Source organism: Bufo bufo, chromosome 5 (genome assembly GCF_905171765.1).
Source record: "Bufo bufo chromosome 5, aBufBuf1.1, whole genome shotgun sequence".
In the NCBI taxonomy this organism is placed as follows: Eukaryota; Metazoa; Chordata; class Amphibia; order Anura; family Bufonidae; genus Bufo; species Bufo bufo.
Window position 1 is genome coordinate 79,184,524 of NC_053393.1, and position 19,197 is coordinate 79,203,720.

General features: G+C 39.4%; 1 protein-coding gene across 2 annotated transcripts; it reads right to left on the reverse strand.

The window, feature by feature from the left end:
* Positions 1–386: 386 nt before the first annotated feature.
* On the reverse strand, positions 387–9,047 carry OSR2 (odd-skipped related transciption factor 2). 2 transcript variants are annotated; one of them, XM_040432422.1, is made up of 4 exons: positions 8,648–9,047; positions 3,858–4,604; positions 2,659–2,758; positions 387–871 (listed from the first exon to the last, which is right to left on the reverse strand). In XM_040432422.1, exons 2-4 carry the CDS (start codon positions 4,511–4,513, stop codon positions 689–691), a joined length of 939 nt encoding a protein of 312 aa, XP_040288356.1. In that variant the 5' UTR covers positions 4,514–4,604; positions 8,648–9,047; the 3' UTR covers positions 387–688. The 2 variants fall into 2 exon arrangements, with proteins under 2 accessions (XP_040288356.1, XP_040288357.1); XM_040432423.1 differs by having other exon boundaries at positions 387–789; positions 8,648–9,046.
* Between the last annotated feature and the right edge of the window lie 10,150 nt (positions 9,048–19,197).

A 19,197-nucleotide genomic window follows, 5' to 3' on the forward strand; every position in this document is an offset into this window, starting at 1 on the left:
TCTATTTCAAGTTTAATTCTAGGTATTTATTTTTTTATTCCATTCCCATTTTTATTTTATGTATTTATTTTATTCTGTTTTGTTTCATATTCTAATTCTACATGTATTACATTTATTTATTTACTTTATTCTATTTTTTTTTATCTTGTTCTATTTCCATTTTTAATCTTTAAAAAAATCTTTGTGAGATTTTTTGACTAATTTATTACAATCTGGAACAGATCACTTTTGTTGCCTTGCTCAACTACAAAATCCCAAGACAGTGCTATGACAAAACTGCAAGAAACAACCACTTACCTAAAAAGTTAGGTCCAAAAACCTGCTTCACACCTCACCAGCAGTCATCTCATCATGCAATAAATACAGAATAAAATCTTGAAAAACATTAGACTTTTATTTTTGAAATACACTTTTATGGTATTTTCTCCAGAGCCACAAAAAAAAAAATCTGTCCCATTGTGCATAAAACTTGAAAATATTATTAATAAAAAAAAATATTTACACAGCTCTAAAATGAGCTTTATATCTGTACAAGAAGTGGAGGCTGGTTGGATGCAGAGTTGTAAAGTCCAGTCCATAAAGGCAAGTCTTTGGGTGCAAGCAATGTCTCCTCCCCTATGCTGGGGTACTGGGGTGTAAGGCCAGGGGTGTGGGTAGGTAGGTAGGTGCTTGGGGGGGTTGTCCCACTCTAGTAGTCCTGCCTGGGGCTGTGGGTTAGGCTGTGTCTCCGAAGGTCGCAGTTTCTCCTGAATACTTTCCCGCACTGCTCACAATTGTAGGGCTTGATGTCTGTATGGGTAAGAAGGTGAGTTTTCAGGTTACTTCTTTGATTAAATGTTCTTCCACATGTGGGGCATTTGTGGGGTGATTCCTGTTCAGATTTGAAGCAAGCAAAGGATTAATCCTTCACACCATCTCTCCTTGTCTATTTGATGATGTCAATATCATGTCTATAGTGTATCAGTCAGAGGGTGTCCCTGATTTGAGTACAGTCCATGAAATAAATTTCATGTCCAGTAGGTTAGTGAATTAGTAGGCATGAAAAATCAGTAACAGGGAACAGATTAAGAGGGAAGTTCCTGGACCCCAATGTAAAAATCTGTATCATGGCCCTCAATTTGGAAAGTGAAATTTATAATACTAAGGGTTTTCTTACAGAGGCACCTGTGCACCCTCAGACACCAGGGCCTGGGTGCCAATGCCACCTCTGTACCCCCTATGGCCATGCTAATGAACATAGACAATATTATCCCACCCCATCAATTATCTAGAAACAAAGGGTATGGATGGCACAATAAATCATGATCAGATATATTCCAAAATATGTTTTATTTATGTAGGGGGGGGGGGGGATTTGGATTTTAACTAGAAAAACAAAATCTTGAAATAAATCAATAATGTCTAGGTAAAGTAAACCAGACCTAATGCTATTCTACAGCAGGTGGAGGGGAAGTAGAGGAAATGATCAAATGATTAAAAATATAGTTGAAATTATTTACAAACGATTACTTTTATTCATATCAAAAATAATAATAATAATAATAATAATCTTGAAATAAATCAATAATGTCTATAGGTAAAGTAAACCAGACCTAATGCTATTCTACAGCAAGAGGAGGGGGAAGAAGAGGCAATAATCACATGATTAAAAATATATTTGAAATTATTTACAATTACTTTTTTATTCATCTAGAGAAAAAAAGTAATCTTGAAATAAATCAAAAATGTCTATCATACATATGTATATATGTAAAATAAACCAGACCTAATGCTATACTACAGCAGGTAGTGGGGAAAGGATAGGCAATAATCACAATAAATAAAAAAACATACACATGAAATTATTTACAAATGATTACTTTTATTAGTCTAGAAAATTATGTTTTAATTTATATTAGAGGAAAGTAGATATTATTGATGTTGTTGTTTTTTAAAGTCCTATATTATCCATACAATTTGTTGACTGTAGTAGGGATGAAGGATGGGAAGTAAATGTTTAGACAGTTTCCAAAGGAAAATGCAAATTTTATTTGCAGAATTCACTTTTAGGTAGGAAATATGTTAAAAATATGTAATATAGTTGTCAGTAACATATAGCATTGGTGGAAGAACATGTGTTGCCTATAGGAAATAATGATGTCATATACTAGCATGTAATAGATAATGCTTATATCCAATTGGCTGCTATGGGCTGTAAGGGTCCATTCACACCACTGTGTAAAGAAACATCTGACAAAAGGCAAAACTGTTTTTAACAGACATTTTTTTAAGTGATGAGTTCTAAAAAATGGCCTTTAAAAATTATCCCCTTCAATTATGTGGGGGCTGTTGGTCTAGGACAGGCATCCTCAAACTGCGGCCCTCCAGCTGTTGCAAAACTACAACTCCCAACATGCCCGAACAGCCTACAGGTATCAGCCTACCGCAGGGTATTGTGGGAGTTGTAGTTTTACAACAGCTGGAGGGCCGTAGTTTGAGGATGCCTGGTCTAGGACATGTCCTATTTTCTGATGGCCGTTTTCCATGGGCCGTTAAAAAAAATGGCCGTGTGAATAGAGCCATTGACTTCAATAATACAGAAGACAGACATTTTTCACTGTCGTGCGAATGTAGCCTAACCTGTGTCTTATGTATTTGTACATTATATCATCCTTATACCTGCATGTGCAAGGTTTTGTGCACCGCCAGGGTCCTCGATTGACAGAATCCCTTTCCACACTCCTGACATTTGAAGGGTTTTTCTTTGGAATGGATATATCTGGTGGAGAGAGAGAGAGAGAAAAATTCAATGGTGGAATCTACCTTCCATCTCTATGAACACACACAGCAGCCACCACAGGGGCCTACACAACTCTATCTGCCTGAGATAGTACTGTGTGCCATGCTGATCTGGGTTCACAGAGTGGGTCATTTGAAAACAGATCAGTGATCCTGATCAAAGACTGATTGCTCTGTGCTAAGAGATTATAATGCAGGAGTGTGACAGGCAAACAGTATACATTGTCCTGCTATTATCTGTGGGAGAACAACGACCTTCACACAAGGCCTTATCTTAATAGCTCCTGTAAATACATTCTCAGTGTGAGGTTACTGCAACAATTTCACTTCACCTGGGCAATAAAGCTGCATAAATCAGCTTGTTGCATAGAATATTTATTTAGCCCTGGCTAAAATGAGAGATTTACCACTCCAATAAGTAGCACAATGACGCCCACATCATATGTCATATTTCACTATGGGGGAAGAACTTCCTGGCACAAAAGGAACAAAAACTAATTCATAGTGTTGGAAGAAAGACATGGGATTCAGGTAGAATATAGATTTCAGCCATAATTCATTGTCGCTTGTAGATCATGTATAGAAGAATGATGTCATCATCCTAATCTATACTGATCATAACAAGGAACGTAAAAACGTTGGGTTTCCCATAAATTAACTTTGGTCTATAAATAACTTTAGTAATTGGCTTGAAGTTGAGGTTCAGCATCAGACTGGCCCACCGGAGTACCAGAGGATCCTCAGGTGGACCCAGAAGGTCCAGGAAGATAGAAAAACATTTGGAGTTGCCTTTGGAGCCAATAACTTGCTACTAGGTAGGGTCTATTTCTTTCAAACACAATCTGTTTAGACTTTATAGATGATACAGGGTTTGGGCCCCAAAAATAATTTCCTCTAGTGGGCCAAAGGAACCACAGTCCAACCCTGTTGAGGGTATACCCGAGGGGCATAAGCAGTGTACACTCATGTGGAGGCTCTCAGTAGGTTGTGGTGTTACATATATACTCATAGACTCCAGAAAATATCTTCTTTATCAATAAACACATACAGATATTATGACAGTGGTTCTTTGACAGTACCTGTGGTCTCTCAAATGGTCCTGTCTTCTAAAGGCCTTGTGGCAGATGTCACAGGTGTAGGGTCGTTCATCTGTGTGGGTTCTTTCATGGATAAGTAAATTGTAGGACTTGGTAAAGTGTCTTCCACAAAACTTGCAAATAAATTCTTTTTTCGTTTTAGATGGTAGCCTTCCTCTTGAAGGTTTTCGGTCTGGAGACAATTTGCTGATCTCTGAAATAGGACTACCCAACCCTGGGCTTAGTTTGGAAAGGTCTCCTATCTTAGGTGGGTCCTCTTGGGTTGCAGCAATGGCCAAGTTGGCAAAGTCAAACCTAGGCCTGTCCTTGTGCAAGGCTGGGATCATGTGGGCTATGGTGCCCTGTTTGGGGTGAAAGAGATGAGTGGCAAAGGGTAATGCGGGGAAGGAGAATCTGGCATCCATCAAGCCTTGAGCAGCTGCCATCTCAGTGATGGTGGACCTTGTGATCCCATGTACATTTGGATAACCCAAAGTCCAGTGATTCATATGCATAGTCTGTACAGCACTTAGTCCATAAAGTCCCTGTAGATGGTCCACAGCTGCTGGAAAGGTATTGACTGCTTGTAGGAAGGAGTAGTTGGTGAGTTGTAGGGAAGGGTGCAGGGGAATTGGAGCTGGCAGGGCCTTGCTACCCATCTTTCAAACTCTTCCAAATCACAGAACCCAGCACCTTGTACTGTGGAATGGAACAGCTCCAGAGAAAGGCTGCTCACACCACAGGCTGTTTCTAAGGAAGAAGAGAAAAAAAAAGAGAAAATATAGAATTATTCACAATGTGTATTTCATTTCCTCACATATTATATTTTTTTAAGTGATTCAAGACATGGGAAGAATTCATTTGGCTGTATTAATATGGTGAGCGATGGTCTCCAGAACAATGTTTTCCAAAGGGCTTCACCTCTCCTAATTAGAAACAAAAGGATGAGCCTCTGCTTCTTGGGCTCAGACTGTAATGAAGAGTATGAGGAGTCTGTGCCAGACAACTAAGAGATGATTTGTAGGGGGAAGTCTATAAACCAGCCACTGCACTGTATAGACACAAGGCATAGGCAGGTTGTAGCTGGCCCTCCTTGGACTGTTTTATCCACAGCTGGAGGCTGCCACCTTGCCTATTTGCTGTACTCTACAATCACATAAAGTAATAAGTGAGAATTAAAAATTCTGGTTTGTAAAACTGTAATAAACACAAAACAATAAATAAATAAATAAATACATAGAGACACTTAGATATCCAGATCTTAAACCCTACAGAGACCTTGTGCAGTATGTATATACATAATAGTTTTGTTAGCCATTAAAAGGTATCAAACCTGCAATACTCTTATTTTGTTTCTCTTAATGAGAGCACTCAACTAGTTATACATAATAGTATTAGCACTGGAAGAGCCTGCAGATTCCTATATGGCAGGGGATGATCCTGTGATCACTTGTGGTTGATTATGGGTTAATATAAAGTCCAAAGTGAGGAAAAGGAGGAGTTTACATGAAAGAGAGGAGATGAAGCCCACCTATTTCTCTTCATCCAACAGCAACTCATTCATCAAGGCAATTCAGATAGAGAAAGGACACACTTTCCTCCAGCACTGCAGGTTCTAAATAAATCCACTTTACAGCAGATCCCTTCCAGATGGTCCTTGAATAGAAAGCCACACAGGAGGGAGCCTGTCACTGCTACATCCACCCAGCTATCAATTATCAGGGACGCCTGCACCCCACATGCACCCATCATCATCGGCAATCCATATAGGCAAGCTGTGGTGGATGTCCAGTTACTGTAGTACTACAGCTTCCAGCATGCAAGTATAAGGAAGCTTAGACCTGTAGTTCCACCAGGGGAAACACACCAATAGAATAAGATGATGGATTGAGAGATTAGATAGATCAATAGATATTAGACTAGTATATAAATAGACAGATAAATATTGGAAATAGATAGATTTTAGATAGATATTAGATATATAGATATTAGATAGATAGATAATAAATTAACAATGTTTTACTATTATTGGCTACCATAACCTATGAATAATATTCTACCCTATGTATGGTACATAGAGAAAATAACTTTAAATTCTAAATGTAAAATAAAAAATAAAATTTCAGAAGTAAAACGTGTATTATAGTTATTATTATCAACGGGAAAGAACACAGCGCTGATAAAACATGATCTGTCCCTGTGTGCACATATGCGATACATTATTCTATGACTATATATCTCTATATACACTAGATGAGTATATGGTTACTTAGACTATATGAGCACACATATTAATTCGTGATTTGTGCATTTTTATATTTCTTAATGATTTCCCTCGTTTTTCTACTTTTACTTTTATAGTGTGAGAACCAGTTTTTTTGGGGATCCTAACAACCACACATATATACACATATACATACACATATTATATACACATATACACACACATATTATATACACATATACACACATATTATATACACGTATACACGTATATTCACACATATTATATACACATATACACGTATATGTACACATATTATATACACGTATATGCACACATTATATAGACATATACACACATATTATATACACATATACGCACATATTATATACACATATACACACATATTATATACACATATACACGTATATGCACACATATTATATACACGTATATGCACACATTATATAGACATATACACACATTATATACACATATACGCACATATTATATACACATATACACACATATTATATACACATATACACGTATATGCACACATATTATATACACGTATATGCACACATATTATATACACGTTTATGCACACGTATTATATACACATATACACATATTATATACACGTATATGCACACATATTATATACACGTATAAGCACACATATTATATACACATATTATATACACATATACACACATATTATATACACGTATATGCACACATATTATATACACATATACACATATTATATACACATATACACACATATTATATACACGTATACGCACACATATTATATACACATATACACACATATTATATACACATATACACGTATAGATTAATACATTTTATGGGGCAGGACAATCTACATATTCTGGTCGTTCAGATTTGGTTGTGGTGACAATAATGATCGTCTTTCTAATAATAATTCTGGCCAGATATGTACAGAAAGCTGCAGCAGTCAGGAGCTGTGCTCATCACATAATCCATAGCAGGCACCATGTGTTATTATTAATAAAAGCAACACGAACCCAATCTAGTCCAACCAATCTCCTTTTCCATAGTACATGAAACACACCATACACACTGATATGTCACTTCATTACAGGCTGCCCCCTCATCACACTGCGGAGGTTAGGAGCAACTTTTACAGATATTCTTTCACATAAACATATATACACACATTATATATATATATATATATATATATATATACACATACATTATATACACACACGCATATACATAAATACATATATGCACACGCACACCCAGATCGATACACACATATTTATAATAATCCATATAATCTATAATAGGTCCTGGTGTAAAGCACGATGTCTCCTAGCCAGATATGCCATTTACTATCGTATCACTCATAACCAATACAGATTGTATTACTGAGAAGACCTGGTGACAATGCGTCTACACGGATATATGTACAGTCAGGTAATAGCAGATACAGCACCTGAGCAGCTGGAAGAAACATATGGACCAGCAAGAACAAATAGAATACTTAAAAGTAACATATAACCAGCAATACATTATTACAGTAATTTTCTCAGATTGCTTGTTATAAAATATATTTATATACATATTCAAATATATTCAAAGTGGATCTGAGTATTCGGGGTCTCTGCTGAGAACCCCCGCACACAACATACTGGATATAATATCAGGCGAGTCATGATGTTATCATTTACACAGATGTAGCAGAGCTGATTTTGTAATTTTTCAGAAACTGGTAGCAAAACCACAATTCTATCTTATTCATCGCATCTAACTCTTCTATCTTCTATCTATATATCTGACTGATATCTATGTCTGACTGTCTCATATCTATCGATTTATCGTTCTTTCTTTCTTTTTTTTAATATACATCTAAAAGCTATATTTGTATCAATATTCTATATTGCTGTGCATTTAGGTATCCATCTCATATACACTCAGTATTTATCTAAAATCAATTATCTATCACACGCTCTGATATCTATCTATCCATATAAAATGTCCATTATCTATCTATTTCTATCTAATCTCTCCATCCATCATCCTATTCTATTGATGTGTCCCCTGGTGGAACTACACTTCTAATCTTCCTTATACTTGGGATGTTGTTGGAGCATGCTGGGAGCTGTAGTACTACAGTCACTGGACACCCACCACAGTCTGTGTAGCTGCTGATGGCAGAGCCCCCATATTAGTATTATATGGCAGGTCACATAGCTGTGGCAGTCACTTTCTCTTCAGTCTGCTGCCCCCTCCCTTGGTCTCCTGTCCTCCCCTCTCAGGTGATTAGTAATAAGCAGGTACAGAGCAAATGTCGCACAGCACCTAGCACTTCTGCTCTAAGTGATTAACCATTTCTGTGCCGAAGCTTTTGCCCCCCCGAGCTTTGTGACATGGGTGGTGTGTGGGCAGCCTCCCCAGGTGCTGTGCCCAGCAGTGCCCGCCTTCTGCACTGGATCTCCCTTGTGATCACCATGTCAGGTCCTCCTGACTCCACAGGCAAGTTCCCATAGTTTCATCTGTGTGGGACACTTACCTGTCACGGCTCTGCTCCCGGGGGCCACAATCTCCACGATAGATCCTCCTTAGTCTAGCTGTCTTTGCATTAGATCCACACAGTTGGTCCACCATGTAAAGTTAGCAGAGCCCCTCCACGCCTGCTCCAGCAGCAGGACTCATCGTGTGTAGCTTACAGCAAAGCTTATGCTGTGTGTGCCGGGAGTGCAGTGAGCCAGTCCCCGGTGCTCACTGATCCCCCTCTCTCCTGGTGCTCACTGATCCCCCTCTCTCCTGGTGCTCACTTATCCCCCTCTCTCCTAGTGCTCACTGATCCCCCTCTCTCCTAGCGCTCACTGATCCCCCTCTTTCCCTGCGCTCACTGATCCCCCTCTCTCCCTGCGCTCACTGATCCCCCCGCTTCTCCTGCTTTGACTCTTGTTAAGTTTGGTGCAAGTCTGAGATCAGCTTCTCAGATCCATCACATTTCAGCCCCGAGTCCCTTGGACTTTTGGCTCCGCCCTCCAGCTGCAAACATCTCCTTTCTGGCCACGCCCGCTCGATGAACCTTTAGCAGTAGTAACGTTCTATCCCCGCCCACCGACCCCTCCCATTCATGGAACGCTGGACGTTGTAAAACTCTATACCCGCCCCCGTGCTAACGCTGGCCACGCCCCCTTCGAACTCTTCGGCTTCCCTAATGGCTCGCTGTGTTTACTTCTGTTTGGATAGCAACTAAACTCTTAAAGGGACCGCGCAGAGCACAATGCGAAGTAGCCCATCTGTTAGGAAATTCACCTCCCACCGGTAAAATGAAAAATCTCCCTTCTCTATAGAGTCCATCATTGCCGGCGGCGGTTATGTATTACTGGTCCCGGGGCATGCAGAGGGGGTTTGAAGAGCGGGGTATGTGTTACTTTTAGCTCTTTGGAAGGTTAACATTATGCTTGAGGTGTGGGATTTCTCACTTGTACTAAGATGTATGCTGACCTTATGACCCGTCTGCCCCATTTTGTCACATTGAAGGCTCCATTTGGGTATGGGTGGGCAAACTGCAAGCCCAATAGTCAGCTCATCATAACTGAAGATCAGACTGACCCCGGAGACCGGGAGCAGACCCCATCCAAAAGGGAGGCTGACCCATTCATAGATGGAAATCATATGCAAACCACCAGCACACAATGCTATCTTATACTGGAAGCCTGTGTATGTATATATATATATATATATATATATATATATATATATATATATATATAATGTGTGTGTATATAATGTGTGTGTATATATAATGTGTGTGTATAATGTGTGTGTATATAATGTGTGTGTATATAATGTGTGTGTATATATAATGTGTGTGTATATAATGTGTGTGTATAATGTGTGTGTATATAATGTGTGTGTGTGTATATAATGTGTGTGTGTGTATAATGTGTGTGTATAATGTGTGTGTATATAATGTGTGTGTATAATGTGTGTGTATATAATGTGTGTGTGTGTATATAATGTGTGTGTGTGTATAATGTGTGTGTATAATGTGTGTGTATATAATGTGTGTGTATATAATGTGTGTGTATATAATGTGTGTGTGTGTATAATGTGTGTGTATAATGTGTGTGTATATAATGTGTGTGTATAATGTGTGTGTATATAATGTGTGTGTATAATGTGTGTGTATATAATGTGTGTGTATAATGTGTGTGTATATAATGTGTGTATATAATGTGTGTGTGTATCTGTGTGTGTATATATAATATGTATATATAATGTGTGTATATAATGTGTGTATATAATGTGTATATCTGTGTATGTATATAATGTGTGTATATATATATATATATATAATGTGTGTATATCTGTGTGTGTATATAATGTGTGTATATATAATGTGTGTATATAATGTGTGTATATATGTGTGTATATATAATGTGTGTGTATAATGTGTATATAATGTGTGTGTATATAATATGTGTGTGTGTATATCTATATTGAAGAAAAATCCAACGGGAGCACCATCCAGAGAGCGGGTGCAATGTCCAACAGTGGGTTTCAGCAATACCCAATATTATAAAAAAAAAAAAAGTTGGACTGCACTCCTGAATTGTAGTGAAAACAATAAAACTTTATTCACCCATATTGTGGCAAACTTGCGACGTTTCGGCTCACATTGCCACAATATGGGTGAATAAAGTTTTATTGTTTTCACTACAATTCAGGAGTGCAGTCCAACTTTTTTCTTTTTATATATATATATATATATATATATATATATATATATATAAAATGTGTGTATATATAATGTGTGTATATATGTGTATATAATGTGTGTATATATAATGTGTGTGTGTATATAATATGTGTGTATATACTGTGTGTATATATAATGTGTGTATATATGTGTATATAATGTGTGTATATATAATGTGTGTATATATGTGTATATAATGTGTGTATATATAATGTGTGTGTGTATATAATATGTGTGTATAATGTGTGTGTGTGTGTGTGTGTATGTTTGTATATATATATAATCCACACAGAGCAGCAAAACGTTCACATTTAACAACTGATATCCAAAGACTTTATTTGAAATCCCGGAATACAGAGTCCTCCATTGAGAAGATGTTCAGGCTCAGAAATCATCTGTTACTTTCTATAGAGGAACCTCTCCCTGACATCATGTTCTTGGCCCTTTCCTACACCGTAGAATGCAGTATATTTATTAATAATAATAATAATAATAATAATAATAATATAATCATTATTATTATTTTCAACATCACCATTTAAACGCACTATTTTGCAGTATTTCGCTATGGAGTAAGTTTACTTGTAATTTCGATTGCTAATGATATAATCATCTGTCACTAACCATAACTGTCATGTGTTCAGCAACTAGTAAATGAAATAAATAATAATAATTAGAAGAACAACAAGAACAAGCAGAAGACGATATAAAGTGTAAATCCATTTAACTAGACAAAGAAACACATTTCTTATAAAGGTGTCATAATCGTCATAATGACGGCACTTGGATCACATTTATAAATAATAATAATAATAATAATAATAATAATTATTATTATTATTGTTATTATCATTATTAGGCTCTACAATGGTTATTAAACTTTCTCTCACGCTTGAAGATCACTTGCATTATTCATTAAACGTTTAGGAAACGAAATGTAATAAAACATCGGGGTTTTCATTGAGAAACCGGACGGTTTAAAGAGTGTTAGAAATCTACATGGAGTAGAAGTAACGGATGGTGGGAGACGTCTGGAGATGTAAGGAGATGTATAGATATAATGCAGATATAATGCAGAGATCTGTAGACGACAATAAGTGACAGAATGAAGAGATGGAATTAGTATCTTATTAGATGTACTATGAGGTGATGCTGCAGATGGGACATAATGAGGATAGTAATAATCCTACCCAGTAACATCACTATTCTGCTCCCAGTGATGACATGTGTCTGTACTGCTTCTAGTATCAACAAAAATACAACCAGCGCTAATGGGTAACACACAATACTAATAATCAGTATAGTACTGCCAGAAAGAATATTACACAACAATACTACTGATATTACTATGTATTATTACTGCTATTAATAAGGCATACTATAATATATTAATATTTCTTCTAATGAAGAATACATACTTCTATTACTGCTAATTATAAATACTAGTACTAATTAAGAATGCTTAGCTCTCAATATTAATACAACTAATAAGCAATACATACTACTACTACTGCTACTATACCATACATACTACTAATAAGTATTAATACTACTGCTACTATACATACTACTACTAAGTATTAATAATACTGCTACTAAACGATTCATGCATATTACTACAACTATTAAGTATTAATACTACGGACACTATACCATACATACTACTACTGAGTATTAATAATACTCCTACTGTACCATGCACACTACTACTAAGTATTAATACTACTGCTACTATACTATACATACTGCTACTAAACTATTCATACATATTATCACTACTATTAAATATTAATACTACTGCTACTATACCATACATTCTACTACTGAGTGTTAATACTACTGCTACTGTACCATACATAATACTACTAAGTATCAATACTACTGCTACTGTACCATACATACTACTAAGTATTTATACTTCTGCTACTAAACGATTCATACATATTAGTACGACTATTGAATATTAGCACTACTGCCGCTACTACTAATTAATAATACACACATATTACTACTATGAGGTATTAATACTACTATTACCACTACCGATAAAGAAGTACTAGTACTGCAGCGGAGTATGTGATATGTATGTGGTCAGGTCAGTGGCCCTGTGGACACAGTGGGTTTTCTGCATGTGAGTAGCTGTATGCACCACATGGAATATAACCACCACCATCATCATCATGATATCAGTATAATAAGAGAGGGCACATTACCCCCCCAGGAGAGGCTGGGTCCCTGTACCTCAGTTGTTTTTTTGGGGGGAGTTACAGGGTTAACCCGTTGGATGCCAGCAGTGGGAACTCATCCTCTTTGATCAGAGGGCGCAGAGCAGACGACAAACCTGCAGCAGTCTAGACCGCAGCATGGACAGAGGGGGCAGAGGTCCCCTCCTGTAAATCCTCCTCTCTTATGAGGGGGGTGACACATGAAAGCTGGGATTTGTTCTATAATCTCAGATTTTTATAGACACATCAAAGGCTTAGAGCATGTGTCCAGAAGAGTGTCCTGATGTTGTATGTAACTGGCTGGATTACCAGGGTGATGCACCTTCACCTCCCCCCCTACACTACACATCCTGCCTTCTATAGAGGTGCTTTACATTGGATCCTCTGTGCATTGTCTGTTGCTCTGACAGGACCCTATACATCCCATATAGAGTATAGTGAGGAGACCCATCCAGACCACACAGCAGGTCCCCATCCATAGGGGCAGCCTCCCCCTCATACATCTCATTCATACCTGGTCTCCCTCTAATAGTTTGTGTGTTTTAAGGGAACTTCCAGGTTTATTTGTTCTTATTAATCTGTAGACCCCCCAGGCCAAGAAGCCTCTGCCTACAGCCCACAGACCTTCCTGAGGAGCACCAGTGTCAGATGTAAACTGAAGGAGGGTTTTATGGGGGCACTTACAGATTGTAGGTCAAAGGGAAGATACAGAAAATGTTATATTCTGTACATTGGTAATTATATCAGGCTTGTGTGGACAATGGCAGTGTGAACAGTATGCTAGATGCCAGTAAGTATACTGACACATACAGTAAGTACACATACACTGACACATACAGTAAGTACACACACACTGACATACAGTAGGTACACATACACTGACATATAGTAAGTACGCATACACTGACATATGTAGTAAGTACACATACACTGACACATACAGTAAGTACACATACACTGACACATACAGTAAGTACACACACACTGACATACAGTAGGTACACATACACTGACATATAGTAAGTATGCATACACTGACATATAGTAAGTACACATACACTGACATATGTAGTAAGTACACATACATTGATACATATAGTAGGTATATATACTGACACATACAGTAAGTACACATACACTGACACATACAGTAAGTACACATACACTGATACATATAGTAGGTACACATACACTGACATATACAGTAAGTACACATACTCTGACATATACGGTAAGTACACACACTGACATATATACAGTAAGTGCACATACCCTGAAATATACGGTAAGTACATACACACACACACACACACACACACACTGACACATACAGTAAGTACACATATACTGATACATATAGTAGGTACACATACACTGACATATACAGTAAGTACACATACCCTGAAATATACGGTAAGTACATACACACACACACACACACACTGACACATAACGTAAGTACACATACACTGACACATATTATGATACATACAGTAAGTACACATACACTGACACATATTATGATACATACAGTAAGTACACATACACTGACACATATTATGATACATACAGTAAGTACACATACACTGACACATATTATGACACATACAGTAAGTACACATACACTGACACATATTATGATACATACAGTAAGTACACATACACTGACACATATTATGACACATACAGTAAGTACACATACACTGACACATATTATGATACATACAGTAAGTACACAGACACTGACACATATTATGACACATACAGTAAGTACACATACACTGACACATATTATGACACATACAGTAAGTACACAGACACTGACTAACACAGTATAAACTTGCCCTTGTCCAGAAATCACAGATCCCAGCAGGGACATATTGACAGATGGTGCTGTTATGGGTGAAGGCTGCCAGGGTATACTGGGGGTTGTAGTACCACAACAGTTGGAGAATTACAGGTCACACAGTATGGTATAGTGGGGGTTGTAGTACCACAACAGTTGGAAAGATAAGGTGACACACTAGTGTATAGTGGGGGTTGTAGTACCACAACAGTTGGAAAGATAAGGTGACACACTAGGGTATACTGGGGGTTGTAGTACCACAACAGTTGGGGAGATACAGGTGACACACTAGGGTATAGTGGGGGTTGTAGTACCACAACAGTTGGGAGATACAGGAGACACACTAGTGTATAGTGGGGGTTGTAGTACCACAACAGTTGGAGAGATACAGGAGACACACTAGTGTATAGTGGGGGTTGTAGTACCAGAACAGTTGGAGAGATACAGGTCACACACTAGGGTATAGTGGGGGTTGTAGTACCACAACAGTTGGGCAGATACAGGTGACACACTAGGGTATAGTGGGGGTTGTAGTACCACAACAGTTGGGGAGATACAGGAGACACACTAGTGTATAGTGGGGGTTGTAGTACCACAACAGTTGGGGAGATACAGGTGACACACTAGTGTATACTGGGGGTTGTAGTACCACAACAGTTGGAGAGATACAGGAGACACACTAGGGTATAGTGGGGGTTGTAGTACCACAACAGTTGGGGAGATACAGGTGACACACTAGTGTATAGTGGGGGTTGTAGTACCACAACAGTTGGGGAGATACAGGTGACACACTAGTGTATACTGGGGGTTGTAGTACCACAACAGTTGGAGAGATACAGGTGACACACTAGGGTATACTGGGGGTTGTAGTACCAGAACAGTTGGAGAGATACAGGTCACACACTAGGGTATAGTGGGGGTTGTAGTACCACAACAGTTGGGCAGATACAGGTGACACACTAGTGTATAGTGGGGGTTGTAGTACCACAACAGTTGGGCAGATACAGGTGACACACTAGGGTATAGTGGGGGTTGTAGTACCACAACAGTTGGGGAGATACAGGTGACACACTAGGGTATAGTGGGGGTTGTAGTACCACAACAGTTGGGAGATACAGGTGACACACTAGGGTATAGTGGGGGTTGTAGTACCACAACAGTTGGGGAGATACAGGTGACACACTAGGGTATAGTGGGGGTTGTAGTACCACAACAGTTGGGGAGATACAGGTGACACACTAGGACACATGCCCTGTATGCCCTCTGTATTCTGGCAATGCCTATCTGTGGGGGGTGATCTACCCCCTGGAGGTGGCTGTGATGGGGCTCCTGTAGATTATGGTATAGATCAGACTGCATTTTATAGAGCAACGGTATCAAATCTGCTACAGTTCCCAGGAGGGCATGCTGGAATTTATAGTTCTACAATCCAATTGTGGTATATCATATCCTGGCTGCTAGTGACAGTGGGGAATTCATGACTTTTAAATGAAGGGAAATTCCCTTAGTTGGTCTGGTTATATCTGCACAAAAGGGCACAGCTATTTAGAGGGGGCATGGATGCTCCGAGAGGCTGCCATCTCTGCAGGAGGCTGACATGGAGATGACACTGGAAGTACCTTGGACACAAGCATGGAACATGAAGGGGGAAGGGAACAGCGCTGGACTAGAAGACCTGCAGCGCCACCTGGCGGACAATGGCCATATTTATGCTGCTCACTAATGAGCGATCCCCGGGGTCAGACTCAGCGGTTTTGCTGATCGCACATTATGAAAGAAGATCCGACTTCTACTAATAGGAGGCAGACAGCACCGGAGACCATCATCAGCATGTCAATGTAATGTGAGCTGTGAATGAAGTGGGGGTGCAGTGCTGGGGCATTTACAGGTCTGTCCTAAACCAGGGACTGATCACTGCAATGTCTACAGTATATGTGCTGGTATGGTGCGATAATAAATGCAGTGACGTCAGAAAAGCACACTGTGATGTCACAATAGAGGGATAATAAATAATGTCACAGTGGTGGAATAATACATACAGTGATGTCAAAATACAATAAAAACAGGCACAGTGACGTCCCAATAGTGGGATAATGCACACAGTGACGTCCCAATAGTGGGATAATGCACACAGTGACGTCCCAATAGTGGGATAATGCACACAGTGACGTCCCAATAGTGGGATAATGCACACAGTGATGTCCCAATACTGGAATAATGCACACAGTGACGTCCCAATAGTGGGATAATGCACACAGTGACGTCCCAATAGTGGGATAATGCACACAGTGACGTCCCAATAGTGGGATAATGCACACAGTGATGTCACAATAGTGGGATAATGCACACAGTGACGTCCCAATAGTGGGATAATGCACACAGTGACGTCCCAATAGTGGGATAATGCACACAGTGACGTTACAGCACAGGGGTGCTGCACCCAATGATGAGACAGTACAAAGATAATGTACAAAGTGATGTTACAGCACAGGGGTGATAGAAACAGCCATGTCACAGGACAGGGATGATGCACACACCACGGCACCATAATCATATCCAGGGACGTAGCTATAGGGGGTGCAGAGGTAGCAGTCGCTACTGGGCTCAGGAGCCTGAGGGGGCCCAAAGACCCTTGTGCCACCTAAGAAGACACCAGTATTATAGAAAGTGCATGCTGGTCAAGTTAGGGTACTTTCACACTAGCGTTTTTCTTTTCCAGCATTGAGTTCTGTCCTAGAGGCTCTATACTGGAAAAGAACAGATCAGTTTTATCCCCATGCATTCTGAATGGAGAGTAAGGCTACTTTCACACTTGTGACAGAGAGATCCGGCAAAACGTATGCCAACTGATGGAATTAGTAAGACTGATCAGGATCATGATCAGTCAAAAAAATGCATTGAAATGCCGGATCCGTCTTTCCGGTGTCATCCGGCAAAACGGATCCGGCATTTACTTTTTTTACCTTTTTTTTTCGGTCTGAGCACGCATTACTCTCCATTCAGAATGCATGTGGACATACCTGATCAGTTCTTTTCCGCTATAGAGCCCCTAGGACGGAACTCTATGCCGGAAAAAAAAAAAACGCTGGCCCCCAAAATATAGTTTACTGGTGGGACCTAGGCACCCCAGTCCGACACTGGTCATACACCTAATACTTGGCAATCAGATGGTCTAATCTAATAAAGATCTGTTGCACTGGAAAAAAAAATATCACACTTTTAGTTTGATTTGCCTGTAAGAGTTAATTGTAATAAAATAAGCTTCGTCCTTCTCAGTTTGCAGCGTGTGAATGTTTAAAGGGAACCTGTCACCGGTATTTTGTGTATAGAGCTGAGGACATGGGTTGCTAGATGGCCGCTAGCACATCCGCAATACCCAGTCCCCATAGCTCTGTGTGCTTTTATGGTGTAAAAAAAAAACTATTTTATACATATGCAAATTACCCTGAGATGAGTCCTGTAGGTGAGAGGAGTCAGGGACAGGACTCATCTCAGGTTAATTTGCATATGTATAAAATAGTTTTTTTTTTACACCATAAAAGCACACAGAGCTATGGGGACTGGGTATTGCGGATGTGCTAGCGGCCATCTAGCAACCCATGTCCTCAGCTCTATACACAAAATCCCGGTGACAGGTTCCCTTTAAGCGAAAATCTAGTCTGGATTTGGAAGCTGCTATCAGCACCTCCTATTTAAACCACGGTGCTCGGATTGGTCCACATTTATGGGAGTTAACCTAGATTTTAAAGTAAATTGCACCAAAAAGTAGCACAGTTTGGTGCATATAGGTTTACAGAAAGTTTTTGTGTCTACTTTGAAAATGGGTGTGGATTACTGTAAAAAGGGTGTGGCCTTTTGGGCAAGGGGGGGGGGGGGGGGATAGTCTAAGAGGTGAATTTTGTGCCAAGACCAAAATTCTGTCATAAAATTTAGGCTACTTTCACACTAGCGGCAGGACGGATCCGACAGGCTGTTCACCCTGTCAGATCCGTCCTGCCACTATGCCGCCGGACCGCCGCTCCATCCACATTGACTATAATGGGGACGGGGGCGGAGCTCCGGCGCAGCACGGCAATTTGCAGTGAGAGGCCGCCGGACTAAAAAGTCGGACATGCAGTACTTTTAGTCCGCCGGCCAGGGTGAACAGCATGTCGGATCCGTCCTGCCGCTAGTGTGAAAGTAGCCTAAGTCTCAAACTAAGCCAAGCAATAGATCTTATAAAGTTAGACAGAAGTGTCTCTCCCTGCACCAGTTGTACCATCCAGCCTGAG

Excerpts from the sequence above, each read along its gene's own strand:
- OSR2 (XM_040432422.1), bottom strand. The coding sequence starts at position 4,513 with ATGGGTAGCAAGGCCCTGCCAGCTCCAATTCCCCTGCACCCTTCCCTA. Across the intron at positions 2,759-3,857 it reads GACCATTTGAGAGACCACAG|ATATATCCATTCCAAAGAAA; the intron begins GTACTGTCAAAG and ends TCTCTCCACCAG. Across the intron at positions 872-2,658 it reads ACAAAACCTTGCACATGCAG|GAATCACCCCACAAATGCCC; the intron begins GTATAAGGATGA and ends AAATCTGAACAG.